The 24,082-nt window shown below is 52.9% G+C and overlaps 1 protein-coding gene and 1 long non-coding RNA gene across 4 annotated transcripts; one reads left to right on the forward strand and one right to left on the reverse strand.

Annotated features, from left to right (window-relative positions):
• Positions 1-5,010: 5,010 nt before the first annotated feature.
• On the reverse strand, positions 5,011-23,446 carry ADGRG5 (adhesion G protein-coupled receptor G5). Of its 3 annotated transcripts, none has more exons than XM_025920814.2 (12): positions 23,104-23,419; positions 17,215-17,316; positions 16,937-17,015; positions 16,140-16,296; positions 15,460-15,576; positions 14,836-14,949; positions 13,218-13,370; positions 12,366-12,487; positions 11,852-12,111; positions 10,005-10,122; positions 7,094-7,371; positions 5,011-6,711 (listed from the first exon to the last, which is right to left on the reverse strand). In XM_025920814.2, the coding sequence occupies exons 2-12, from the start codon at positions 17,276-17,278 to the stop codon at positions 6,611-6,613; spliced, it is 1,563 nt and encodes a 520-aa protein (XP_025776599.1). In that variant the 5' UTR covers positions 17,279-17,316; positions 23,104-23,419; the 3' UTR covers positions 5,011-6,610. The 3 variants fall into 3 exon arrangements, 2 of the variants coding, with proteins under 2 accessions (XP_025776599.1, XP_086545471.1); XR_015244774.1 differs by lacking the exon at positions 5,011-6,711 and adding an exon at positions 7,691-7,970 and having other exon boundaries at positions 7,238-7,371; positions 23,104-23,446; XM_086689345.1 differs by lacking the exon at positions 5,011-6,711 and having other exon boundaries at positions 7,253-7,970; positions 23,104-23,446.
• Positions 5,546-14,673, forward strand: LOC147573440 (uncharacterized). Its single transcript, XR_015244775.1, has 2 exons — positions 5,546-5,677; positions 14,185-14,673. It is a non-coding gene; the product is annotated as an uncharacterized LOC147573440 (long non-coding RNA).
• Positions 23,447-24,082: the final 636 nt, after the last annotated feature.

Below are 24,082 nucleotides of genomic sequence, written 5' to 3' on the forward strand. Positions count from 1 at the left end.
TTTTTAATTTCATCCTGGCTAGCTTTTACTTCTTTTATCTCCACAGAGAGGGATTCTAATCTGTTTTTGACTCCAGCTAGTATTCTTACTATCGTGCTTCTAAATTCTGGTTCAGATATCTTGCTTGTATCTGTGTTGATTAAATCCCTGGCTGTCATTTATTCATGCTCTTTCTTTTGGGGTGAATTCCTTTGTTTTGTCATTTTGAAGGGAGAAAAGGAAGTAATAAGGTAAAAAACATAAAATTAAAAAATTAAAAACAACACACACACACACACACACACACAAAATCAAATAAATGATGCTAGATCCTATGTGTGCTTTGCTCTGGTTGTTGAAAGGAGCTTGATAGATTAGAGAAAAAGGGGAAGAAAGAAAAAGAAGAAAAAGGAAAATATTTGAAAATTTGAAAAAAATGAACACACTGCAATAGAATAAAATGAAATGATGGAAGTAAAATAGAATTTGAGAAATTTACAAAAAAAGTAAAAAAATATAGTAGAAAAAATAAAGAAAAATATTTTTAATAAAAATTGAAAATAAAAGTAAATTTTTTCTCTTTCTGTATTCAAGGAAAAGAAAAGAAACGAAAAAGATAAAAGAAAAAAAGAAAATTGAATAGATGGACAAGGAAACAGACCGAAATACGATTGATATTACATCGTTTTCCCCTAGAAGTCAAACTATGAAGCACTTTACGGTATGTAAACTCAGCAGGTGGAGAGACTTGTATTCCTGAAGAGTGAGGTTGTCCCAGTTGGGCCGGGCTTAGTGTAATGGCTCTGGTCTCCACTAGATGGCGCTGCTTAGCTTATTGGGAAGGATTGTTGTGGCGCTCGTAGGTGCGTATGCGCATGCGTGGGAGCAGTGAAAATGGCGTCACCCAGCTACCCAGTCTCTAGTATCAGAACTCTGGTCTCCCCGATCAGTAATTGCTCACCCGTCCTCTGTCTTCAGCTTTCGTCCACTCCCCGCTTTTTCACTGTCCGTGAGCCATCAGGCTGCCAGGCAACACCTCCCTCCTGAGTTTTACCTCAGATGAGTCTGTGTTTCCCGACCCCTTACTTCTGAGGGACTGCGTTTGGCCTGCTCCACTCCTCCGCAGGAGGGTGTCACCGAGCAATGGCCGGGTGCTGGCTGCACCCAGGAACGTTCGAGGGACTGTGCTGCTGCCGCTGATGCCCAGACTGCGGCCAAGTGCCAGCCCGCCCCAGAAAAAGTCCATGCGATCGTATGGCAGCAGCGTTTCAGGGGTTGTGGCAAATCACAACACGCATCTGGCACCAGGCTTCACCCCCAACGACCTTGTTCCAGCACCAGCGAATGTGGTTGTTCTCCGGGGTCCGCTGACACCTTTGCCTGTGGGGGCGGGGCCACACAGCCTCTACCCGATGTCCTGTCTGCAGGGGAACCACCACTCCCCATGTGGCCCGAGGACCGCCCAGACTTCACTCTGCTCCTGGGGACTCGCCCTTCCCACCAGAGCACCGCCAGGTATCAGCTGCGGAGTTTCCGACTCTGCGCTCCCCCTGTTACAGAGTCTTAGTGGAATTGAAACCCTCTCCTTTCTCCCTTCTCTCTTTTTAGTTCAGTCCCTGCAGCTGTTTCCACTTTTCCACTTTCTCTCCAGCTGCTTTTGGGGAGGGGTGCTTTTCCCGTATTCTCCTCCCCTGTCTCCGTCCTCTCTCCGCAAGCAAAAACAGCTCCCTGCCCTCCACAGCTTCTCTCTCCCCCAGTTCACCTCTCCGCACCATGTACCTGCTGAGTTCTGTGGTTCAGGTTGTGCAGATTGTTATGTTAATCCTCAGATCAGTTTTCTAGGTGTGCAGGATGGTTTAGTCTTGGTCTGGCTATATTTCATGGACGCGAGACGCAAAAACAAACAAACAAAAAAAACCCAACTTCCATGCTGTTCTGCCATCTTCTCCAGCGTTTTCACTTCTGTTGTGGTTGTTGAGAAGTCAGCTCACGTTCTGTCATCCCTTTGGAGATGATTTGTCCTTTCTCTCCCACTGCGTTCAACATCTCTCTGTGTCTGGCATTCTGTGGTTCCAATAAAATGTCTGTAACCCTTACGTTTCTTTTTGTTTATTATGCTTGAGATACTTTGAGCTTCCTGGTTCTGTGGATCTGTTTTTCACTGCTTCTGGAAAATGTACAGCCATTAATGTCTTCAAATGCTGCTTTTCCTCCATTCCCTTTTTTCTTCTACTTGTGGGGCTCCAGCATATAAGATCTTCTCATTCAATTCTCTGTATCTCTTAATCTCTCATTCATATTATCCACCTCCTGAATTCATTATGTGCAACTTCTGGTCCACAAATTCTCTACTCAACTGTTTACCATTGATTAAATTTTTGATTTTGAAATTATGTCTTTCACTCCTGGAATTTCCATATGTTCTTCCCCCAAATCTCTCTCTCTTCACCCTTCTTTGTTTATATGTTCATCTTTTCTTTTTTTTAATGTTTATTTGTTTTTGAGAGAGAGACAGACAGAGCATGAGCAGGGGAGGGGCAGAGAGAGAAGGAGACACAGACTCCGAAGCAGGCTCCAGGCTCCTAGTTGTCAGCACAGAGCCCGACGTGGGGTTCAAAGTCATAAACTGTGAGATGGTGACCTGAGCCGAAGTCAGATGCTTAACCTCCTCTGTGTAACTATTTTTTAAACATGTCATACGTGGCTACTCTGTATTCTGACCCTGGGGGACTCGTGTGGTGCTTCCTGTCTCTGCTGTCACTCATGGTAACTTGTCTTCTTGTGACTTGGTAAGGTTTGTATTTAAGCTCATCAGCAAGTCTTACTCTGCAGGGGTCCTCCTGGCCCACCTGAGGGAAGCTTTCCTCTGCCGTGAGTTTACTTCTGCTCCTGCCAAGAGCCGAGGGCTTCCCAACGTGGGACCACCTCACCAGCCCCCCTTTAGAGTTTTTCGTCACAACAGATACAAGTTCCCATCTTCCCCATCCCTAGATCCAAAGATCACTGTCACCATGTGGCAAAACCTCTAGAGGACTTTGGCCTTGGGGCTCCCCAGGCAACCAGCCAATCAGGCCAGCTCTCTGACTCTCTCCTACCCACCCCAGCACCTCTGGATTCATTCTCCAACCCCCTCTGCTGAAACCCGAGCCCCCGGCCTCTGTATCCCCTCTCCCTCCTTTATTTTTCTAATCGCATGAGTTCCCACTAATGATATCCTATTTGTTTGTTAAATGGCTTATTATATGCCACCGTCAGCAACCTGCACAGTGTCTGGATTGTGCCTCACAATTACGTGATGGACATATAATAAATGAAGGAGTGAATGAGGCATAGTACCTGTCCCCCAACTGCTCTCAATCTGGAAGCTGAGACAGACCAGGAGACAGAGAAATAACTACTGCTAAGGGGAGAGAGCAGGGGCCGTGGAGGCGAGAGAAGACCCCACCCTAGATGCTGGAGGGCAGGGCCAGCTTCCTAGTCCAGACTCCAGGAGGTCAGGGGAGGGTGCAAAGCGGAGATCTCAGGGTTGGACTCTCATCTTTCCACAAATGAAAGCACTGAGGGACAGTGTTCTGGGAAAAGAGAACAGCTTGTGCCGAGGCCTGGCAGTGAGAAAGAACCTGTTCGAGGAACTGAAAGGAGTTGAGTGTGGCAGCTGCTAGGAGGATGAGGAAGGAGTGGTGGGTGATGGGCTGGAGAAGAGGGCAAGGGGCAGACCCCCAGGGCCTTTGGAGCTCCTGTGAGGAGTTTGTCAAAAAGGAGGAACAGAGTATAGAAGGGCGTGATCAGGCTGAAGGGTGGAAATTCCCTCTGGCTTCTGAGTGAAGGGAGGATGGGAATGAGGAGACAGGGAGGCCGGGGAGGAGGCTCTGCAGGGATGGAGGCTGGGCCAAGGTTGATAGCGGGGGAGGGGTGCAGCAGAAGGCCGGCTCCTTGAGTGCCCTCTCGGCGACCTTGGCAGGTAAGGGGAGCACCGAGGAGAAGCCTGGCTGAGTCAGCCCGAGTGTGCGGGGTTTGTTCAGTGGGCAGAGGGGCTCCCCAGTCAGCACATCTGGGGTACGGTTGAAGGGTAAAGAGTGCATACCCTGCACTCCCAAGCCGATGCTCCTTTGTAATAGGGTTGCCAGACAGCCAAAGAAAGGGGGAGCATGATAGACAGACAGTTACAGGATTCGCAGCTAAACTTGAATTTCAGATAAACAGTGAATAATTTTTTAGTATATGTCTCTCAAATTGGGCATTCTGTATTTTATCTGGCAACCCTGCTTTCAAACCCCACCCCGTCACGCACACACTGTGCCTTCCTGATGCGGCAGCATCTGAACAACACAAACACCTCTAGTTTGCGGCCCCACGGCATCCATTTGTCATCCTACCCGGTCCATCTCCCCACTGGCCTGCAAGCCCCCGGAGGTCTGAGCCCAGTCCCCAGGCTGGGCCAGGCCAGGACCCTGCTGGGAGTGAGGGGAGGGCAGGGAGGTCCAGCAGGTCTCTTTCATCCCTGCCCCCACACCTGGGAGGGGCATTTCTGGGAACTGATCCCCATGGTGCTCAGGGCCACATGCCTGGGCCTGTTTTCTGGAACGACCAGAACGACCCCTTGTCACTGTGGCCACATCCTCCCTTGGGATATAGCCCTGGGCTTGGTAGGGTCTAGAGGTGGGGCCTGAACTAGTGGGGTGGGCCAAGTCACAGGCAAGGCCCTTGTTCACTGGGCTACAGACCCGGAGCTGTCTGAGACCAGGAGTGGGAACCTGCCCTGATCCCTCAGCACCCTCGTTAGTATGAGAGCCCCCCTCCCCCAGGCCTAAGGAGCCTGGTACCACTCAGGACTGGGCCAACCCCAGGCAGGGGACTTGGATGGGGACCCACATCACCCTGATAGAGGTGGGGGGCCACTCTGAAGTCGGAGCAGAGGCCACTCTAGGGAAAGTGGGGGAGGAGGTGATGAAGCTGAGGGACAGCAGGTTGTGCCTAGTGATGGCATGCCCTCTCAGTTGACTCTGTTAATAATAACACCAAAAACACTAATAACAATGATAACCGTTTATTGAGCACTTACTACATGCTAAACCTCTTTATATGGGTTTTTTTTTCATCTTCAAAATAGGCACCCCTACTACTACCTCTGTTTTACAGATTAGAAAACTGAGGCACAGAGAACTTGAGTGGCTTGTCACATAGCTGGCAAGTGGCAGAGCCATCTGAGCCCAGGCAGTCTGGCTCTAGAGACCACGGTACTCACCACCCAGAGAAGGGCTATTTGCATCAAGAAATGAGCAGAGGGCAGAAGACCCCCCCGGGAGAAAAGGGATCCAGCTCCAGTTCCCTCACCGCGCCCTCCACAGCCACTATTACCTGTCTGACGGCCTGGGGCGGCGCCCTGAGAGCCTACCCCAGCCCACGGCTTTAGCGCCGGATATGGCCAGAAGAGCCAGAACCAGCAGCTGCGTTGGGAAAAGAGAGAAATGGCCATGTAAACGGTGTGAGAACTCTTTCTTTGGTCCCTCAGCAGGAGCAGTTCTGGAAGCAGGACCTCTGCAGCTCGTGTGTCAAGTCCACAGACAGGTGACATTTCCAGATGGATTTTGGAGCCAACGGCCTCTGAGCACAGGCCAACAGCGCCCTCTGGTGTGCATCCTGGGAATGCAGCTGGCTTCGTGAGCCCTCTCCCTCTTGGTCTGACGGATAGGTCAAGGTAGGTCTCTACAAATGTGGCCTTAGCTTGGGTTTAGAATCCATACCCTCACGCCTACCAGGGGAAATTCGATCCTAACCGATCATCAAATACCCAGGTCACAGGCCCAGCTGGCTCAGGTGGAGGGGAAAGAGGCTCTGCCCTCCTATCCCCAGGAAGCCCTATCGCCAGCTTCTGTTCTACATGGCCTATAGGGGTCTTGGGAGCACTGGAGGAGGAGCTTCTGGGAAGGACTGGACTTCCTGATCTTTAAGAACAGGCCTGGAGTTGTGGGTCATCATAATTTGGGGGGACTGAAGGAAAAGCAGCCTCAGGCATAAGCTGGTGAGGTCTCAGACACTGGGTGAGACTCAGCTCTGGGCTGGGGACCCTGGGCCAAGATGTGGTCTGGCCCTCCCCAGAAGGAAGGTGGCAGGGCCCAGCAGGAAATATCCAGGGCAGATTGGCAGAGACCCCGCCCCCAGCAGGCAGTTGGAAGTAACGGGGCCCACTAAGACCTTCTTCCCTGGTTTTACTCAGTCTTCACAAAGCTCTTGGGCTAGGCAGGACCGAAGCCATCTGCCCCATGTCACAGATGTGGAATCCAGGGTCAGGGAGATGACAGGCCCAAGGTCATACGGTAAGACTCGGAGCCAAGCCTCGAAATATGGCCTCCTGACTCCCAAGCCAGTGCTCTGCCCATGGGCCTGACCAGGTACCCTGGGCCCAGGCACCCCAGTAAAGTTTGCCGACCCCCAGCGGGGTTGCACCTGTCCCGGGGCAGAATGCCCTGCCCTCTGGGCCCGGGGAAGCCATGGAGGTAGGGAAGCCTCCCTGGAGGGCACAGGGGCTTCTGGTGTCCAGCAGCTGGCCTGCCACCTTCTCTGGTGGGAGCCAGAGTCTCGGGCTGCAGGCAGCCAGAGAGGCTACGGGTTCTGGGCCAGCGGGCCCAGACTATGGCATCGTCTGGGAGGAGCTGAACGCCTCCATCTCTGCCTCCACTTCTGCCTCTGAGCGGCACCTCTGGGAGCAGAACCACAGGAAGAGGAAGAAACCTGCAAGCAAAAGACTGGTCAGGGGGACACTGGCAGGAGCAACGTGGCTCCCCACCCCGAATCCAGGGATCTCCTCGCTGGGGGTGATCTGAGCTTCCTTGAGGCCCAGGAGTCATTCTTAGGGCCCCTTACTGTTGGAAGCCAGAAGGGGCAGAGCGTAGAAGCTGGAGGACCAGCCACCACTAGGCCAGAAGGTGCCTTTGTGCCAATTAGAAGGACATGCTCCTTCCCATGGGCAGAAGGAGCCCCCAAACCAGCTTGGCAGGGGAGCTGGATTTCGGCCCCTGACTCGCCCCCTTGGCCTGAAGCCCTTCGGGCTAAACATCCACCTGCCGCTGTGCACTCCCCTTGGGGCTTCTTCCACGCCTCCAGCGGGCCCTACCGTACAGCGAGTTGAAGATGGTGAAGAGGAAGAGCTGGGGCAGCAGGAAGACACCAAAGGAGAAGAAAGCCAAGGCCCAGGTGGTGCCCAGCAGCATGGTGAGGCCCAGCACGGTGACGCTATCTCGGCAGGCCCGGGTGCCCGGCGCCTTCTCCTGCGCCCGCAGCCTGCGCACAGCCCGCAGCGCCCAAGCCAGCACCACCAGGTTGAAAAGGGATGTGAGGCCTCCATAGCCCATGACCAAGATGTTGTGCACCCAGGGGCTCCGCACCCAGCATCTGTAGAGGAGGGGTGAAGTTCAGGGTCGGTGTGGCTCCCAAGGCCATGGTGGGGAGGAGATCCTGGTCTCTGGGCCTCTGGATGGGCTCCCGAACCTGGGCCTGTCTCCTGGCCCAGACCCGTTGTTTCTTTTCCGACCACACGTGTGGTGAAGTTCTGGGCCCAGCTTTCCAGCCAGGCCACCACATTAGGCCCCACCTGCCACCTCAGCCTCCTGCCTCAAGCCCCCCAAGCTCTCCTTTCCAGCCACACAGGGCTCTCTCATGCCTCCATGCCTTAACCCACCTGAAAACTCTTCCTCTCCTTTCTACGTCTTACCTCTCTCCCCTTCCACGGCCAGCCAAACTGCCAACTTGTACGATACTGTCAGATCATTGGCCCGGGGGCCCTCTTTCCTCCTCCCACCCGCCACACGGTCATCACCATCCAATCAACATCTCTGTGCAGTGGACCCCTCCCCACCTAGACTGGGCCGACATGCTGGGCTCTGAGCAGCAAACAAGCTGTTGCAAGTCGGGGCAGCCTGGTGGAGGGGCACTCAACGGTGACGTGTGGACCAAGGAGCAGAGAAGAAACAGCAGGAAGATGCCACCGAGGACTGAGGAAAGAGCAGAGGCCTGGCAGTGGCCCCAGCCCTGCTCCTAGACCCTCTCTGAGGGCTTCATGCCCTTTGCTTCCCCAGGACGACCTGCAAGACAGGTGGTACCTTTTACCCACTCAGACACCGTGTTCCATGCTTTCCGTGGATTAGCCCATTCAGTTCTCACGATGACCCCATGAGGCAGGTGCATCACCATCCCCGTCCTGCTGACGAGGAAACTGAGGCTCTGGCTTAGGAACATGCGCTAGTAAGAGGCAAAGGTGGGATTTGAAGTCCCAGGCTCAATGCCTGTGTCCCTGTCACAATCGCCTGCTCGAGCCCCTGCTGCGGCAGCCACCATTCTTGAATGTGATCTTGGGGATTTATCCAAGGGACTGAGTGTGGTCATGGATTATTCCTTTTCACCACAGTGTGGCAGTCCAGCAGGGGTGGCTCTATCGCAATTTACTAACCAGTGTCCCGTCAGCGGGCACTGGAGTACGTTCAAGGGTGGTTTTTTGTTATTGCTTTTTGTGTTCAGGAACACACATCTACATAGGAAGGGTCTTTTAAATGCAGGAGAATAAAAGTCACGAAGCCAGATGAGAGGGAAAGAAGAAGGAAGGAAGAAGCTTTGGGAGAAGCTGGTCCTTAGAGTGGGGAGTGCTCTGACAGCCCAGCAATAATGTCCTTCCTGTCCCCACTGCAGGGCACACAGCACATATTATATTAAAACTCACGGTGAGGGACACCTGGGTGGTTCAGTCAGTTAGGCGTCTGACTTCAGCTCAGGTCATGATCTCGTGGTTCATGAGTTCGATCCCTGTATCAGGCTCTGTGCTGACAGCTCAGAGCCTGGAGCCTGCTTCAGATTCTGTGTCTTCCTCTCTCTCTGCCCCTCCCCCACTCGTGCTCTGTCTCTCTCTCTCTCTCTCTCTCTCTCTCTCTGTCTCAAAATAAATAAAAATTCTTAAAACATTTTTTTAAAAAACTACATGGTTAAGGAGCCCCAAGTCACACCTCCTCTGACGAAGCAGCCTGACCCTTGCCGTGAGGAATGAACCCCACTCTGCTTCCACTCGGTGCCCAGAGTCCTCACTTCCTGGAGGCTGGGGGGCCGAGCTCCTGCCTGTGGCCAAGTCCCAGCTCTGCCATTGACCATCTGGGTTTCCTTGGGCAGGGTTCATCAGCTGTCTGTGCCTCAGTTTCCCTAACAGTAAACAGAGGCTGACAACAGGACCCACTCCTTGCTGCAAGGTTTAAACAGGATAATTCATGAGGCCTGCCACAGAGTTGGCCCTCAGCAGTCCTGAGCTTGTGTCAGCCAGGAAAGAAAGCAGGATGGACAGCCGAATACTGGAGCTAGGTCGATGGGAGGTTATTAAGCTATTCTCCCTACATTGGCTGTTAGAAACTTCATAACAAGAGAAAGGTTAATGTCCGAGAGCACAGGAAGAAGCAACAGAGTCTGGCCCCCAGACCCCCAAGCCCCCCAACACACACACACACACACACACACACACACACACACACACACACACACACGTGAGCCCTGTCCTTGGGATGTCCCAGCTCTTGCAGCACTCTCTCTGACCAGGAGGGTCTGTGGGCTGGCAGTGCTATGCCAGGCACAGATTGGGAGGTGCAGGAGGCTGAGTGAGCACAGCAAGGTGGTGGGAAAGGACAGCAGAGTCAGGCGCAGGCTGAGCTCCCCCAGTGAGGTCTGAGAGCGGGAGGGGGCGCTGGGCCGACCTCTGTGCTGCCAGGAGGTGGAGGGCCTTCTACCCGCACTTGGGAGGCCCATGAGCAAGCACCAGAGTTCATGCCAGGGCTCCCTAGGGTTAGCTGGCCTAGGACGAGAGCCTGCCTCTGCAGGAGGCTTCAGGGATCCAGCAGAAGGTGTGGCAAAGGCCCCTGGAAACCACCCCCTCTCTGAGTCCTGGTCCCCTGCTTGCCCCACAGCCAGTGTCCTGCCTACAGCACACCCTGTTCAGAGCCCCTGGGTCCTTCCACCAGAGCCAGAGAGCCTGCCACAGCCCTGAAGGTACTCACATGGAATTGTTCTGGAAACCCGTGCCATTTCCCCGGCTGTCGAAGAGTGGGATTGTGTGAGGTCCATACACTGAATTCTGGTCAACAAGAAGGAGCAGCACCAGGAGGGCTGGGACCCCTGAGGGATGAGAGAGTTCTCAGCATCTGTCAGGTGACCCCAGAGAAAGGTTTGTCATGGGTCCCTGGGGCTGCTAAAACAGAATCCCACTGAGCAAGTGGGGAGGGAAAGGGACTGTTCCGAGCCCCCAACCCCTGCCATATTGTCCAGCTTCAAAGCACGTAACCTGGAGGTCTGAGAGGAGACAGCTCTCCCAGATGATGTTAGTGAGGACTCTAGGGTGGGATGGTAATGGCAGTAGCAGTGGGGAGATCGAGCTAATGGGACAGAGGGTTGGGAGAACTTGTGAGGAAACAGATGCTAAAGAAGGGCTAGGATGGCGATAGAGGTGCCAATGATGGTGATGCCAGAGATGGTGGTGAAGACGAGGATGAGGATGGTAGTGATGGTGGAGGTGGTGGTGAAGATGATGGTAGAGTCAGAGGTGGTGATGGAAGTGGTGGTGGTGGAGTTGATGGTGTTAGAGGTAGACATGGTGGAGACGATGGCAGAAGTGATGGTGGTGTTAGAGGTGGAGGTGATGGTGGAGGTGTTGGAAGTGATGGTACTGGAGGTGTTGGAGGTAAGGTGTGGAGGTGATGGAGGTGGGGGGGATGGAACTGTTAGAGGTGTCAGAGGTGTTGGAGGTGTAGAGGTGATGGAGGTGTTGGGATGGGGGAATGGAGGTGTTAGAGGTGTGGAGGTGATGGAGGTGTTGGGGTGGAGGGAATGGAGGTGTTGGGGTAGAGGGGATAGAGGTGTTGGGGGTGGGGGAAATGGAGGTGTTGGAGATGTTGGAGGTGTGGAGGTGTTGGAGGTGTTGGAGGTGGAGGGGATGGAGATGTTGGGTGTGGAGGGGATGGAGGTGTTGGGGGTGGACGGAATGGAGGTGTTGGGGTAGAGGAGATAGAGGTGTTGGGGGTGGGGGGAATGGAGGTGTTGGAGATGTTGGAAGTGTGGAGGTGTTGGAGATGTTGGAGGTGTTGGAGGTGTTGGGTGTGGAGGGGATGGAGGTGCTGGGGGTGAGGGGAATGGAGGTGTTGGGGTAGAGGGGATAGAGGTGTTGGGGGTGGGGGAAATGGAGGTGTTGGAGGTGTGTAGGTGATGGAGGTGTTGGGATGGGGGGAATGGAGGTGTTAGAGGTGTGGAGGTGATGGAGGTGTTGGGGTGGAGGGAATGGAGGTGTTGGGGTAGAGGGGATAGAGGTGTTGGGGGTGGGGGAAATGGAGGTGTTGGAGGTGGAGGGGATGGAGATGTTGGGTGTGGAGGGGATGGAGGTGTTGGGGGTGGAGGGAATGGAGGTGTTGGAGTGGAGGTGATGGAGGTGTTGGAAGTGGAGGTGATGGAGGTGTTGGAAGTGGAGGGGATGGAGGTGTTGGGGGTGGGGGGGATGGAGGTGTTGGGGTGGAGGGGATGGAGGTGTTGTAGGTATAGGGAATGGGGGTGTTGGAGGTGGGAGGGGATGGAGGTGTTGGGGGTGGGGGGAATGGAGGTGTTGGGGTGTAGGGGATGGAGGTGTTGGGGGTGGAAGGGATGGAGGTGTTGGGGTGGAGGTCGCCATGGAGGTTTGGAAGTAGAACCGACGATATGAATAGCAGTGTAGAAAGTAGTGGTGAGCGTTGGCAGGGATGATGATCAGTGCTCATGGTCGCTATGATGAGGAAGAGGAGAAAGAGAAGGGCAGGAGAGGGTAGACTGCCTGTGTGGCTGGAACCCTCAAGAAGCAAGAGGGGAGAGAGGCTCTGCTTACCCCAACCCACTGCACACAGCTTGAGCATATATTGACGGATGTAGATGTTGTAGACGCGCACCAGGAGGAGGTAGAGGTTGAAGCCTTCGATGGCCATCCAGGTGAGGCAGCTGAGCAGCGCAAAGTGCAGGATGGCCGCTAGTGCTGTGCATGCTGCCCCGGCCCTGGCCAGCACAGGACTCAGGAGGAAGGCGACGTTCAGGAGCAGCACAGACGCATGCAGGTTCATGTGGATGTGTGTTGTGGAGTCACCCTGCTTCCTGCGGGTGGGAGCATGCCCTTCCGTGGCCTGGGGACATCACCTAGGCAGTGCCACCCCCTGGGCTCACGGACACACAATGATGGGAACACTGAGGTTGAGAGGTCGCGGGGATCCAACAGCAGCCACACAGCAAGGCTGGTCTCCTGCTCCCATCCCCTGGAGAAGTCCACCCCACTCTGGGGGATCAATTGGATAAGGAGGGGTGCTGAGCAGCAGCGGGTGGGCGGTCCTGGCACGGGGGCAGGGGAATACCTGGCTTGGAAGTGCAGCAGGATAGTGAGAAGCGAGGCCACGACGGAGATGCTGCAGCCCACCAGGGAGATGTACGTAAGAGGCGCCAGCAGCTCTGCGGGGATCGGGGCCGGGGAGAGTTGCTGCAAGAAGGAAGGGGGGATGGAGGACAGAATGCCCTCCCGGCACTCACAGGGACCTGCTAAGATCTCAGCTCCAAGCTCCCCTGCCCCACCACAAAGCCTACCATGGTCCTGACTTGAAAGAAAAAGCTCTGGCAGATACGGTGGCTTTTGCCCCCCTCAACTCCCATCTCCCCTCTCTCTATGAGAACCTCCCCTGCCTTGCTGTCTATGCACATAGACATATATGGACACTGTGCGTGGACAGTGCACCAGGCCTGACTTATCAGAGCCTTCCCTCCTCCTGCCCAGAGTGATTGATTGAGGGATGGGAATGTGACACACTCCAGGCCAGTGGGACTCAATCCTCAAACTAGCTGGCAGAATTGGGAAAGAGCCAGTTAGAGCCTACTGGCCTAAAAGCTAGTAGGACACGAGCCAGGATCTGCTAGCAGCCATATAATTATCCTGAAGGGAAATTCCGTCTGAAGCCCAGGCCAGTACAAAGCAAACACAGGTGAGAGATATAGAGCCTTGTCTTGGTGATCTTGAACATCTTGATCAAGCCATGTCTGAAGCCCAACATAGCCTCTTCAGCCACAGGAGTTCATACGTTTCTCTTTTTTTCTCCTTAAGCCCATTTGAGTTGGATTGTCTGCCACTTGCACCTGCCTATGCCCTGCTCCTCTTGCCTAGACATGGGGTCCTTTACAGCTTTGACTCCCATCACCCAGACTGGATGCACACATACCATGAGAACAGCAAAGTAGCTGAGGTGGTTGCAGCGGCAGAGCACCTGGGAAGGTGACGGCTGCTCTGTGCGACAGCCCTCGGGGCTCCAGACCCCCCAGTGATCCTTGCTGGCTCCTTCCTTCCAAAAGACACAGGTCGCTGTGTAGCCTTCCTAAGGGGAGATGGTAGAGTTGGGTATGGAGGAGGTACGGGGTAAGGGGTATGGGGGAGGGCCGTGGATCAGAGTCTGGAAATTGTGGGGGCCAAAGCTGATTCAACTGCACCCTTGTCAACTTCTTACAAGGCACTGGCTGGGCTTTGGCCAGACGGACCCAGATTCCAGACTCACCTCCACTATGGACTCTCAGAGTAACCTGGGCAAGTTGCCAAGCTTCTCTGTGCCTCAGTTTACTCATCTGTAAAATGGGATCCTCTATACACAATTTCTCAAAGAGGGTATTAAATTACGGGCAATGAGGAATCTTGAGTGACCAGCTCTGGCTGGACAGTAGGTGCTCTACAATCAACTGTGCCCTTTCCCCTCCTCCTCATGGGGAACAACGATATTGCAGGTGCACTGCCCAGGGCGGGAAAGAGACTCATCCACAGACAACCCTGATGCTGAGCCATGGGGGTGGTGGGGTGGGAGGAACGACACAGAAAGTGCCATGGAAAACCACTGAACAAGGGGTAGGGGAGTCCCAAGGAGGGAAGGGACGATTGGGGCACTGAGGTCTTTGAGGACACATCAGATCTCAGCAGAAGTGGAACGAGGGCAATCCAGATAAAGGGAACTGCGGGAGCAAAGGTTCAGAGGAAAGTAAGGGAAGGATGATGGAGAAAATGAGAGTGCAGAGCAGTCTCATGAAGCTGATGAAAAGTCAGGGCAGAATGTAGAGTCTCTGGGCTTTTCTGGAATGCCAGGGCCAGGAGAGCAGAGACACCAGGGCTTGTGCTCACCCAGCAGCCCTTCTCCCTCACTCCAGGACCAGCTTCTGAGCTTCCCTTGAAGACCCATACCTGCCCCATGGCAGATCAGATGAATCCAGCCCAGTCCCCAAGCCGTGTGACCCAGGCCTGGCCAATCCACACGTTCCATCCACCTGTGTGCAGTGATGGTGCAGGGATGGACACATGACCCAGCTGGACCCTAAGGACTCCATTTTGGAACCCTCGTTTGCACCGATGAGGAAGAGCCTCCTGGGAAGAGGGGATGGAAGTCCAACACTTTTGCTGCCATCTTACCAGAGTAGAGATCCAAGATAGGAAACCATTGCTGAGAGATGGAAAGAGGCTGAGCCAGAATGGCATTGCATCAGCCCCTGGATCCAGCCAGGCCTGAAGCTGGACAGCCCTGGACATTTCATCTGCATGAGCCCATCCTTTCTGTGTTTAAGCTGGCTTGACTTGGCTTTGCATCACTTGCAACTCAAAGAATCCTGCCTAATGTGGTAAGTAAAAAAAATTAAGCAAAACTTCTCTCTCTGATTCCTTTGACAGGAATTTTCAAACTGTGATCAATTTGAAACGGTTTGTTTTCAAAATGCTTCCACGGGTGTGGGTTTAGTTGAGCCAGAGTTCAACAGGAGCCACAAGGGGCAGGGGCGAGGTGGAAATGGGGGCACCCCCAACAGTACCAGGCTTCGGTTGTGCCAGAAGCTGATGTTGATCGGCTCACTGAGGTTGTTCACGTGTCCGTGATTCAGCTGGGCTCCCAGGACATAGTTATTGAGCAAAGATGAGTTGATACTCTGGAAGGACAGCAGAAGGGCTGACTGGAGAGGATGGATGCATGGAGACCCCGGCTGAGGTCCGAGAGCCCCCTTCACCAGCCCCTTCCCCCGGGTGAGAACAGCAGTGTGCCTTCACATGTGGGCCAGCCTCCTAGCCTTTGCGTATGCTGTCCCCTCCACCTGGAAAGCTGTCCCTTCAGCACTCACCCCCCACCTCTCCGCCATGGATTCAGTGCATTCCAGCCTCCATCTGTCCTCGCTCACTTTCAAAGCCAAAGTTAAAAACACCTTTGTCTGTCTCCCATCTAGGGACAGACACATCCATGGTAGATTTCTTGTAATTGCACCCCCAACACCATTCTCCTAAAACCAAGGCCCAGAAAGGACAGCGGCTGGCTCAGGTTGCACAATGGGCTGGTCCCACCTGGTGCTGGTCCCTGTGCAGAGGCCAGGCAATGGTACGGATGCCCGCAGTGCCCGCAGGAAGGGGCCGGCACCTACCCTGCTTGGCCCCCGTGTGGCACTGACCTGGAAAAAGTAGTCAGTGAAGAAGTAAATGCAGATGAGGCGCAGCTCCCTGGGGCGGGTCCTGCAGGCATTCTGGGTCAGCTCTGCCGGGAACTGCATGGCGTGCGGCACCGAGGCCTACGGGCAGCCATGGACGGGCTAAGCCACACCCGCCCCCAACACTTCCACTGCTCCCCACTCCTTGTGAAGCCTTCCCATCCTGTTCTTTCCCTGGGGCATTTCATCCCTAGGAGCCTCCACCTGCAGAGCCCTCTCCTCCCAGGCTGTACTTCCTCCCCAGCTTCCTGAGATCCCAGGCCTTTCCTCCAGGATGCCCCTGCCTCGATTTACCCCACCCAACTGGGGCCCCTGGGGATGGAGCTCGTCAGCCCTCAGCGCCCAGACGGTCAGCGGGAATCACACCAGAGTCTTCCAAGGACCCTGGCTTCCCTGGCCTCTCCCACTGCCGCCTCCCCTCGGGGACCTGCAGAAGCAGGAAGAGGACATTGCCCTTGAGGGGCCACAGAGCACCCTCTCTTTCCACCATTCACGTGAGGAATGTCAGCCCCATTTTACAGAAGAGGCAACTCACAGCTATTAGGGCAGACCAGATTAGTTGGGGGAAAGTCCAGACCTGAAGCCCCTGGAGGATTTCTAGGGTCGAGACCCTGGCTGCCCTCCATCTCCTGGCCCCCTCTGACCTGGGGGACCCGCTCCAGAGTCGCACTGCTCAGTGCGAGGCCAGTGAAGTCACAGCCCAGCTTGAAGGCCAGTGTCTGGATGCTGTGCGTCTGCAAGGTAAGGTTCTTGCCCTCGAAGCTGGTGTTCAACAGGCTGCACTCCAGGCCCCGGATAAGCCTGAGGGTGAGAGAGCTGGCCAGGGTCTGGAGTGGGCGTGGGGGCAAGAGGGGCCCCAGACAGCCAATAAGGGCAGGGCCTCCCCCAGCCCACATCTGCTACCCCTACCTCCGGACCTTTGCACACACAGTGTCCCTGGCACACTCTTACCTCTCCACCCCACTCATCCACATCTCCTGATTACCTCTTGTTCAGGTCCAGGTCTTTGGACACCTCCTTCAGGAAGATTTTTCTGGATTTTTTCTGCTGACTGAATGAAATGCCACATAGTCCCTATGCTCCCCCTGGCCAGTCATCAGCACCATCCCCTCGCCCAGAGCTGCGAGACCATTCGAGAGCTCGGTCCAGCTTTGCAACTCCTTCCCAGGAAAATGCAGAGACCCACGATTCTGCACCTGATTTCATGGCATCCATAGTTAAAGGCCCTAAACCAGACAGCAAACTTGATAAGGGCAGGGACATGGTTAACCTGCATCTTCCAAGCCTCGTGCTGGGCACACAGTAGGTACTCAATAACTGAATGTTGAATAAATGGATTAATGGTCTACACTGGACAACCCTGGACCACTGACTCAAGGCACAAGCTGGGGGTGGGAGGCACAGCTGACTCAAGGGGGGCGGGGAGGGCCGCCCAACTCACCCACGAAGCGAAGTCACATTGCGGCTCCTGGACATCGTCTCCAGGTTCTCCATCCAGCTCAGGGGTTCTTGGGACTCCTCTGCGGGGCAGGTCACGCCTCCACATCAGCCTCTGTCCCCACAGCCTCTGGGCCCTTCTACCACAGCCTCAGCCTTGCTGCTGCCCCGGGAGACCTCAGTGCCCTCTTTCAAGCTCCCTTGGTTTGGGTCGCCCCCTTTTCACATCACAGCCACGGGCCCGGGCTCAGATTGCCCCCCAGTTCAGCAGCACCCCCTTACCCACTGTATCACTGTGAGCAATCATGAGGCACAGGCAGAGGAAAAAGACCCTATGGTCATCCATGTCCTGTTCCCAGTCTCTTCCAAAAACTAGTTTCCAACCTGGAAAAGATGCATGCCATTGTCACCATGGTAAAAGAGTGAGCTCTAACTTCTAGGTGTCCGGCATGTCCCAAAGGTAGGACATCTAGCATTTTATATGTTTTTTAAATGTTTATGTATTTTTGAGAGAGAGTGAAAGAGCACAAGCAAGGGAGGGGCAGAGAGAGAGGGGAACAGAGGGTCCAAAGCGGGCTCAATGCTAACAGCAGAGAGCCTGATGTGGGGCTTGAACTTGAGAACCATGAGATTACAACCTAAGCCGAAGGCCGATGCTTAATCGGCTAGCCACCCAGGCACCCCAGGACATGTAGCATTTTAATTAATCCTCGTTACTCCTGCATTTCACAAATGAGGAAACTGAGGCTCAGAGAGCAAGTGGGCTTGCTCTGCTTTAGGCTCCCTGAGCCTGGTCTCTGCGACTCCAAGAATCCCAGATTGTTTGTTCAGAAATGCCCACCATTACCACCTTTGCCTGAGTCACTCTCCCTCCCAAAACAATGGTCTGTCTGGGGGCTTCTCCAGGGCGCTGACTTCACCCAGGGGGAAGTTGCTTGGGAGCAAGCAACAGGTAACCTTGTTCTTGTTGAGCTGTGTCATTAATTCACTGTGTGACTTTGGGCAGGGGTCTGTCCCTCTCAGCCTTCATTTTCTGTGGTTTTAAAATAAACCAATAAACGTCTGCTTAACTATAGCAAATCTATGTCAACCCCCCGAAACTCCACTAAAATGAGAGTGAGTGGATAAATGGGTGCAAAGCCACAAAGAAGAGGAAAGAAGTCAACAGCAGGTGAGAAATGTTAGCAAAACTTAGGAGGTTCCAAGCAGGTGACCACCTGGTAATCAGTTTAGCCAACCGTAAAGAGTTGAGCCCCAGTGTCTGCAGGAGGGAGAGGTGTGGAGTGAGGGAGGGGAGAAGGGGAGGGGACAGGAAGAAGGTTTAGAGCCCTGGGAGCACTTGAGAACCAGAGGCATCGAGAACCTCTAAAAGAAGGGTGAAGGCAAAAAAATGGGGGATTGATGTTGGTGAGTCTTTTAAATGACCAGCTGGGGCCCCAGATCTCCTCTGTCACCCGGGGTGCCCAGGACTGTTGTCACCACCCTACCACCCTCAACCGCATTCCAACATAAAGTTCATTCCCGGGAAACAGTGCATGCCAGAGGACCTGAGGGCAAAGATGGGATGCCATTCAGGTATAGAAAAATTAAGCCATATCCCTTCCTCACCACTTCCTCCACTCAGCTACCAGAAGCCTGCAGCAGCCAGGTGACGATGCTCTAAGCCAGGAGACAACTCTTTGCTGAAGAACTGGCTATTCCAAGAAAAGTATCCTATAGCTACTGAGGTTTTGATGTTCCTCAGTGATATGGCCAGGACCGAACTCAGGTTGGAGCTTTCCCAGTTATCAGCCCTGACAAGCAATAAGGCTTTAGTGCTGCACTCTTAAAGGTGAGCGGTCAACCGAGGATCACTAGGTATTTTAAAACATACACCCTCTTTCAGAAAGCTGCTGGAGGATGCGCTCCAACAGAATGAGGGAGTAACTTGTGAAAGACAACACAGGACACAGGAAACCCCAGCGGAGAAGAGACAAAGCTATTCCCCTGGTTGTAGGTTGGACAGCAGGACCGGGTATATCCTGTCCAGAAGGGAGCAGGAGAAAAGAAGTTTCCAGGAGGAAGGCTTCAACAAATAAAAGGAGGAGAAGGAGGAGATGATACAGATTAATTGGGTGAAGCATACACAAAATCTTTCTGTACTATTTTTTTGGAGCCTCCTATGAATTTGTCATTTTTTCAAAAGTAGAAGTTCAAAAATACAGTACACGGATCGCCACGTCACTATCGAAAGTTATGATGTCAATAGTAACATAAAAGAGGAACACAGTATATTATTACGCATTGAAAAGAGCAAGTTGAACATAACACTCACAATATAATCACATGTATGGAAATGTGTGCAAATATACATGCTTAAGCCTAGGAGGGTATCTAGAAGAATGGTCACCAAAATGCTAATAATGTTATGGGAAGGAGGATTACTCTCTTTTTTATGTTTTCTGTATAGTTCACATTTTCTGCAACGAACATGTGTTATCTTCAAAACAGAAAAGCAAGTTTTTAATGCTTAGAGTTTTTTTATTTTTTACTTATTTTTTAATTTTTTTAATGTTTATTCATTCTTGAGAGACAGAGAGACAGAGCATGAGTGGGGAAGGGGCAGACAGCGAGAGGGAGACAGAATCTGAAGCAGGCTCCAGGCTCGGAGCTGTCAGCACAGAGCCCGACGCGGGGCTCGAACTCACGGACCGTGAGATCATGACCTGAGCCGAAGTCGGACGCCCAACCGACTGAGCCACCCAGGTGCCCCAACTTAGAGTTTTTTTTAATGCTCCAAATGACTAGCATTATGGAAAAAATAATGGTGACATATTGCTTATGTAAAACAAAAACCATGTTGCAAAGCAGTGTAATCCAATCCTTGTAAAAGTCATATTTTTTCATATATGCAAAATGTGGAAGATGCAGGGGTCACTTCTGGGTACTAGTTTTGACTGCCCGTATTTTCTGAAGTTACCCTGTGTTATAGTTATATATTTCGATCTTTATTTGCTCTTTGCTTTTGGAATTTACATCTTTCAAATATAAACAATAAACAAGCACACAAGCACATAAAATCAAAGTATCCCTGCTGCCCGTGTCACCCAACCACTCGGTTCCTCGTTCGTCACCCCCAGGTAACTACTATCATTAGTGTTTTGTGGACTTTCCCAAGTTTCATATATAGATAAGCACACATGGGGCACTTGGGTGGCTCAGTCAGTTAAGTGTCCAACTCCTGTTTTTGGCTCAGGTCATGATCTCACAGATCAAGTCCCGTGTCAGGCTCTGTGCTGACGGCGTGGGGCCCACTTGGGATTCTCTCTCTCTCTCTCTCTCTCTCTCTCTCTCTCTCTCTCCCTCCCTCCCTCTCTGCTGCTCCCCTGCTCTCTCTCAAAAGAAGTAAATAAACTTAAAAAAATATATATATAAGCACATATATATGATTCTCCTCATTTTATTAAAAAAAAACACACTTTTTCCTGTTATGCACTCTGCATTTTTCTCTTGAAAATATATCTTGGAGAGCTTTCTGTAACAGTTCTAGAGCTTCCATTTTTTACTATTACAACCTCATAGTCTAACGTTGGAGGGATAAACCCTAACTTCTTCAGTGGGTGCCCTGTGAACAGCTAGTTGTGTTGATTTCAGTCTTTGGTTCTTTCCAAAGTGCAGCTGTTCTGATGTCATTTCCCACGTGTGCAAGTTCACCATCTGCCCTTTTTAAAAAAAAAAAAAAAATGTTTCTTTCTGTTTGAGAGAGAGACAGAGACAGAGAGAGACAGAGTGTGAGTGGGGGAGGGGCAGAGAGAGAGGGAGACACAGATTCCAAAGCAGGCTCCAAGCTCCCAGCTGTCAGCACAGGGTCCGAAGCGGGGCTCGAACTCACAGACCGCAAGATCATGACCTGAGCCAGGGTCAGACGCCCAACCAGCTGAGCCACCCGGGAGCCCCACATCTGCCCATTTTTACATCAGGTTCGACTCTTCCTTATCTTCTCAAAACTCTTCACATAATAGGAAAATTAGCTCGTTGTCTACTGTGTGAGTTACAAATATATTTCCTAGTTTGTCATTTGCCTTTTAACATTACACATGGTCCTTCTGCCGGTAGGAATCTTTTTTTGTATGTATAATTTTTATGTAATCAGAATTAGCAGCATGTTCTCTTAGGTATTCTGGATTTTGAGTTGTAACTAGAAAGGCCTTCCCTGCTCCAACATTACAAAGGAATTCTCTTAAGTTTCTCCTTGTCCTTTTAAGTTTTCATTTTTCACATTGGAACCTCCAGTCCATTTGCATCGATCCCGGAGTACAGTATGAGATGGGGATGTGATGGTTTTTGCCGGGTAGTCGTACATGTGTCTTAACACTATTAATATATGTGTTGATTTTGAAAAGAGAATAGAGACTTTGGAGTCACAGAGTGCTGGGTTCTTATTCATTTGGCCACTTGGTTATTTATTAGGCTGTGTTACCTCGGGCAATTGACTTGCCCTCTCTGAACCTCAGAGAAGACAGGAGGGAAAACATTTGAGGGGACAAAGGAAGATGCTGAATGAAACAATTTAAAACTTTTCAGATAAGAAGTCTGAGGACCCAACAGCGCAGACAGATCTCGGGTCATCTTGTCTACCCCCTCACTGTGTGAATGGAGGCCCAGACAATGGTGCAGATTTGATCTCTAGGGTCTGGACCGTAAAGCCAGCTCCCCAGGCCCCTGGCCACCCTGCTCTGTGTCTACAGAGGGAAGAGGGGCCTAACCCCACCACCAACTGGAGAAATCAAGGTCAAAGCAGAAGTGACACCTCTCCCAGACCCCTCAAATAGCTGTGGTTACCACTCCCTTTCCCAGGGGGCAAATCACAATCCTCACCTCTGCTTAACACACCCCTCTCCCCTGCCCTTCAGAGAAGCCACCGTGCAGCATTGCCCCACACCCTCACCCGTCTCACCGTGGCCCACAATTCATTATCTGAAGCTCCGTGGGAAACAGAAACCCCCTACCTGATGTCCAAGACGGTTCCAGTTGACTGTGGGGAAACTGGAAACCACACAGGAGTTTGCCGGGGGAGGGTGATGGCAGTCCCGTGGTCAAGCCAGGACTCAAACCCAGGGCCCCAGGCTCCAAGTCCAGTGCTGTGTGCCACAGGCTCCCGAAGATGGTTGGGTTGCTCTACAGATGAGTAAGCCTCTATCTAGGTCAACAGAGAGATAAGGAAACAACAGGGTGCAGACCAGAGCCTCTAGGAGATGCAGATTTGATAGCCACTTCCAGTATTCAGTGCCTGGGCTGGGACGTGGGGCAATAACTCTACTTCTCTGTGCTTGAGGGCTTCCCATCTGTAAACTGAAGCCAAGGACACCTATTTCTCAGGCAGAGAGACACACATAGACATATCCATGATCCCACTGCAAGCTTAGGGCTCTGACCCAAAGCCCCAGCTGGGGATACATCTGAGCATATGCCTTGGGAACCCCTGCCTTCCTCCCTGGGGCTGACCGTGCATCCCCCCCCCCCCCCCCCCCCCGCAGCCTGCCCTCTCCCCGGCAGCACCAGGCCTGCTGAGCCAGCCATGCTCCTGGAGCCCCCACGGCTGGCCTCACCCCAGCCTGGGTGAGGACTGAACCTGTGGTCTCTGCAGGAAAGCCCTGACAAATACCATTATTAGCCCCATTTTACAGGTGGGGAAAGGGAGGCCACGCCAAGGCCCAACTTAGTGACTAAGCCAGCACTGGAGCCATTTCCCTGAGACATAGAGTCCCCGGGCTCCAGCCCAGGTCACTCTGAGAGGAATGGCACCAGCTCCCGTTTGCCCAGTACAAACTCCATCCAGGTCCTTCCCAGTGTCATCTAAGGTGCAGGCTACCAGATTAACCCCACTGTACAGATGAGGAACCTGAAATCCAGGAAAGTCTAATAACTTGCCGTAGGTCGCAGCAGGGAGCCAAGATTTGAACCTAGTGCCTAAACTCTCCTCCGTTTGAATTGCTCTCTTTTTTTAAAATATAGATTTCTACATTCCCAGGGCTCTGGAGTTGCCCCCAGAGAGTGAAGGGAATGAGGTGTGTCCCCAGCTTGCTGCTCCCAGGATGTCACCAATCCTGGGCCCCGGCAGGCACCTGCTGGGGACCGGGTGGATAAGGACAGGTGAGGGAGTGGGGAACAGAGATGCTGGATGGGGCTGACCTGTGAAGCCGCCGCTGCGGTGCTGTTGCCACGGGCTCCCAGCTCCGGTCCACAGAACAAAAGGGAACTTGGATGTCTCTGCCGGCCGCCTCCTCTCTGCTCCCCTCGATGCTCGGCTCGGGCTCTCGGTCCTCCCCTTCTCTCTGCTCTCCTTGCCCCCACACGACACAACACAACACGCTCTCACTTCGCTTCACTTCTTCTTTCACTGCAGCCTCTTGCTTCCTCTGGTCTCCGGGCTCAGAACACTTCTTGCTTTCACTCCCCAGCTCCTGCAGCACTTCCTGGGGATGGCAGTACCTCAAGGAGATGTCTGGTGTCAGTGGGGGAAGGGGGGAGAGCTGGCCCTCGTGGCACCCCACAAGGTTTCAAGACCTGCCTCTGCTCTGCACCTCTTCAGCCTCAGTTTTCCCGTCTGCAGAAAAGGGAGAATGACCCCTGCCTGAACTGACAATCAATGAGAGTGATGATGGCCGGGACCTCAGGCAAAGGCTGGGTCGGATTGCCTGGGTTCAAATACCAAGCCTGCCATTTACTGGCTGGGGGACTTTGGGCAAGTGACTGAAACTCTCTGAACCTCAGCTTCCCCTCTGTAAAATGGAGATAAGACAGTACCACGTAAGGGCGCCTGGGTGGCTTGGTGGGTTAAACATCCAACTCTTGATTTCAGCTCAGGTCATGATCTTTGGGCTCATGAGATCAAGCCCCGAGTAGGGCTCTGTGCTAACAACACAGAGCCTGCTTGGGATTCTCTCTCTCCCTCTCTCTCTGCCCCTTGTCCACACACACACACACACACACACACACACACACACACACACAGTCTCTCTCAAAAATAAATAAACACACTTTAAAAAGGAAAAGAGAGAGATAGTACCACCTCATGGGGTAGTGTGGGGCTTATAAAAGGAAATGCTGCGAAGTCACCAGAAGCGCTCCACAAAGCTCCCCTGTTTCACACATGGGGGAGACTGAGGTC

The sequence above is a fragment of the Puma concolor genome, chromosome E2, assembly GCF_028749965.1.
Source record: "Puma concolor isolate L17-30 chromosome E2, mPumCon1.1.hap2, whole genome shotgun sequence".
NCBI classification, from domain to species: Eukaryota; Metazoa; Chordata; class Mammalia; order Carnivora; family Felidae; genus Puma; species Puma concolor.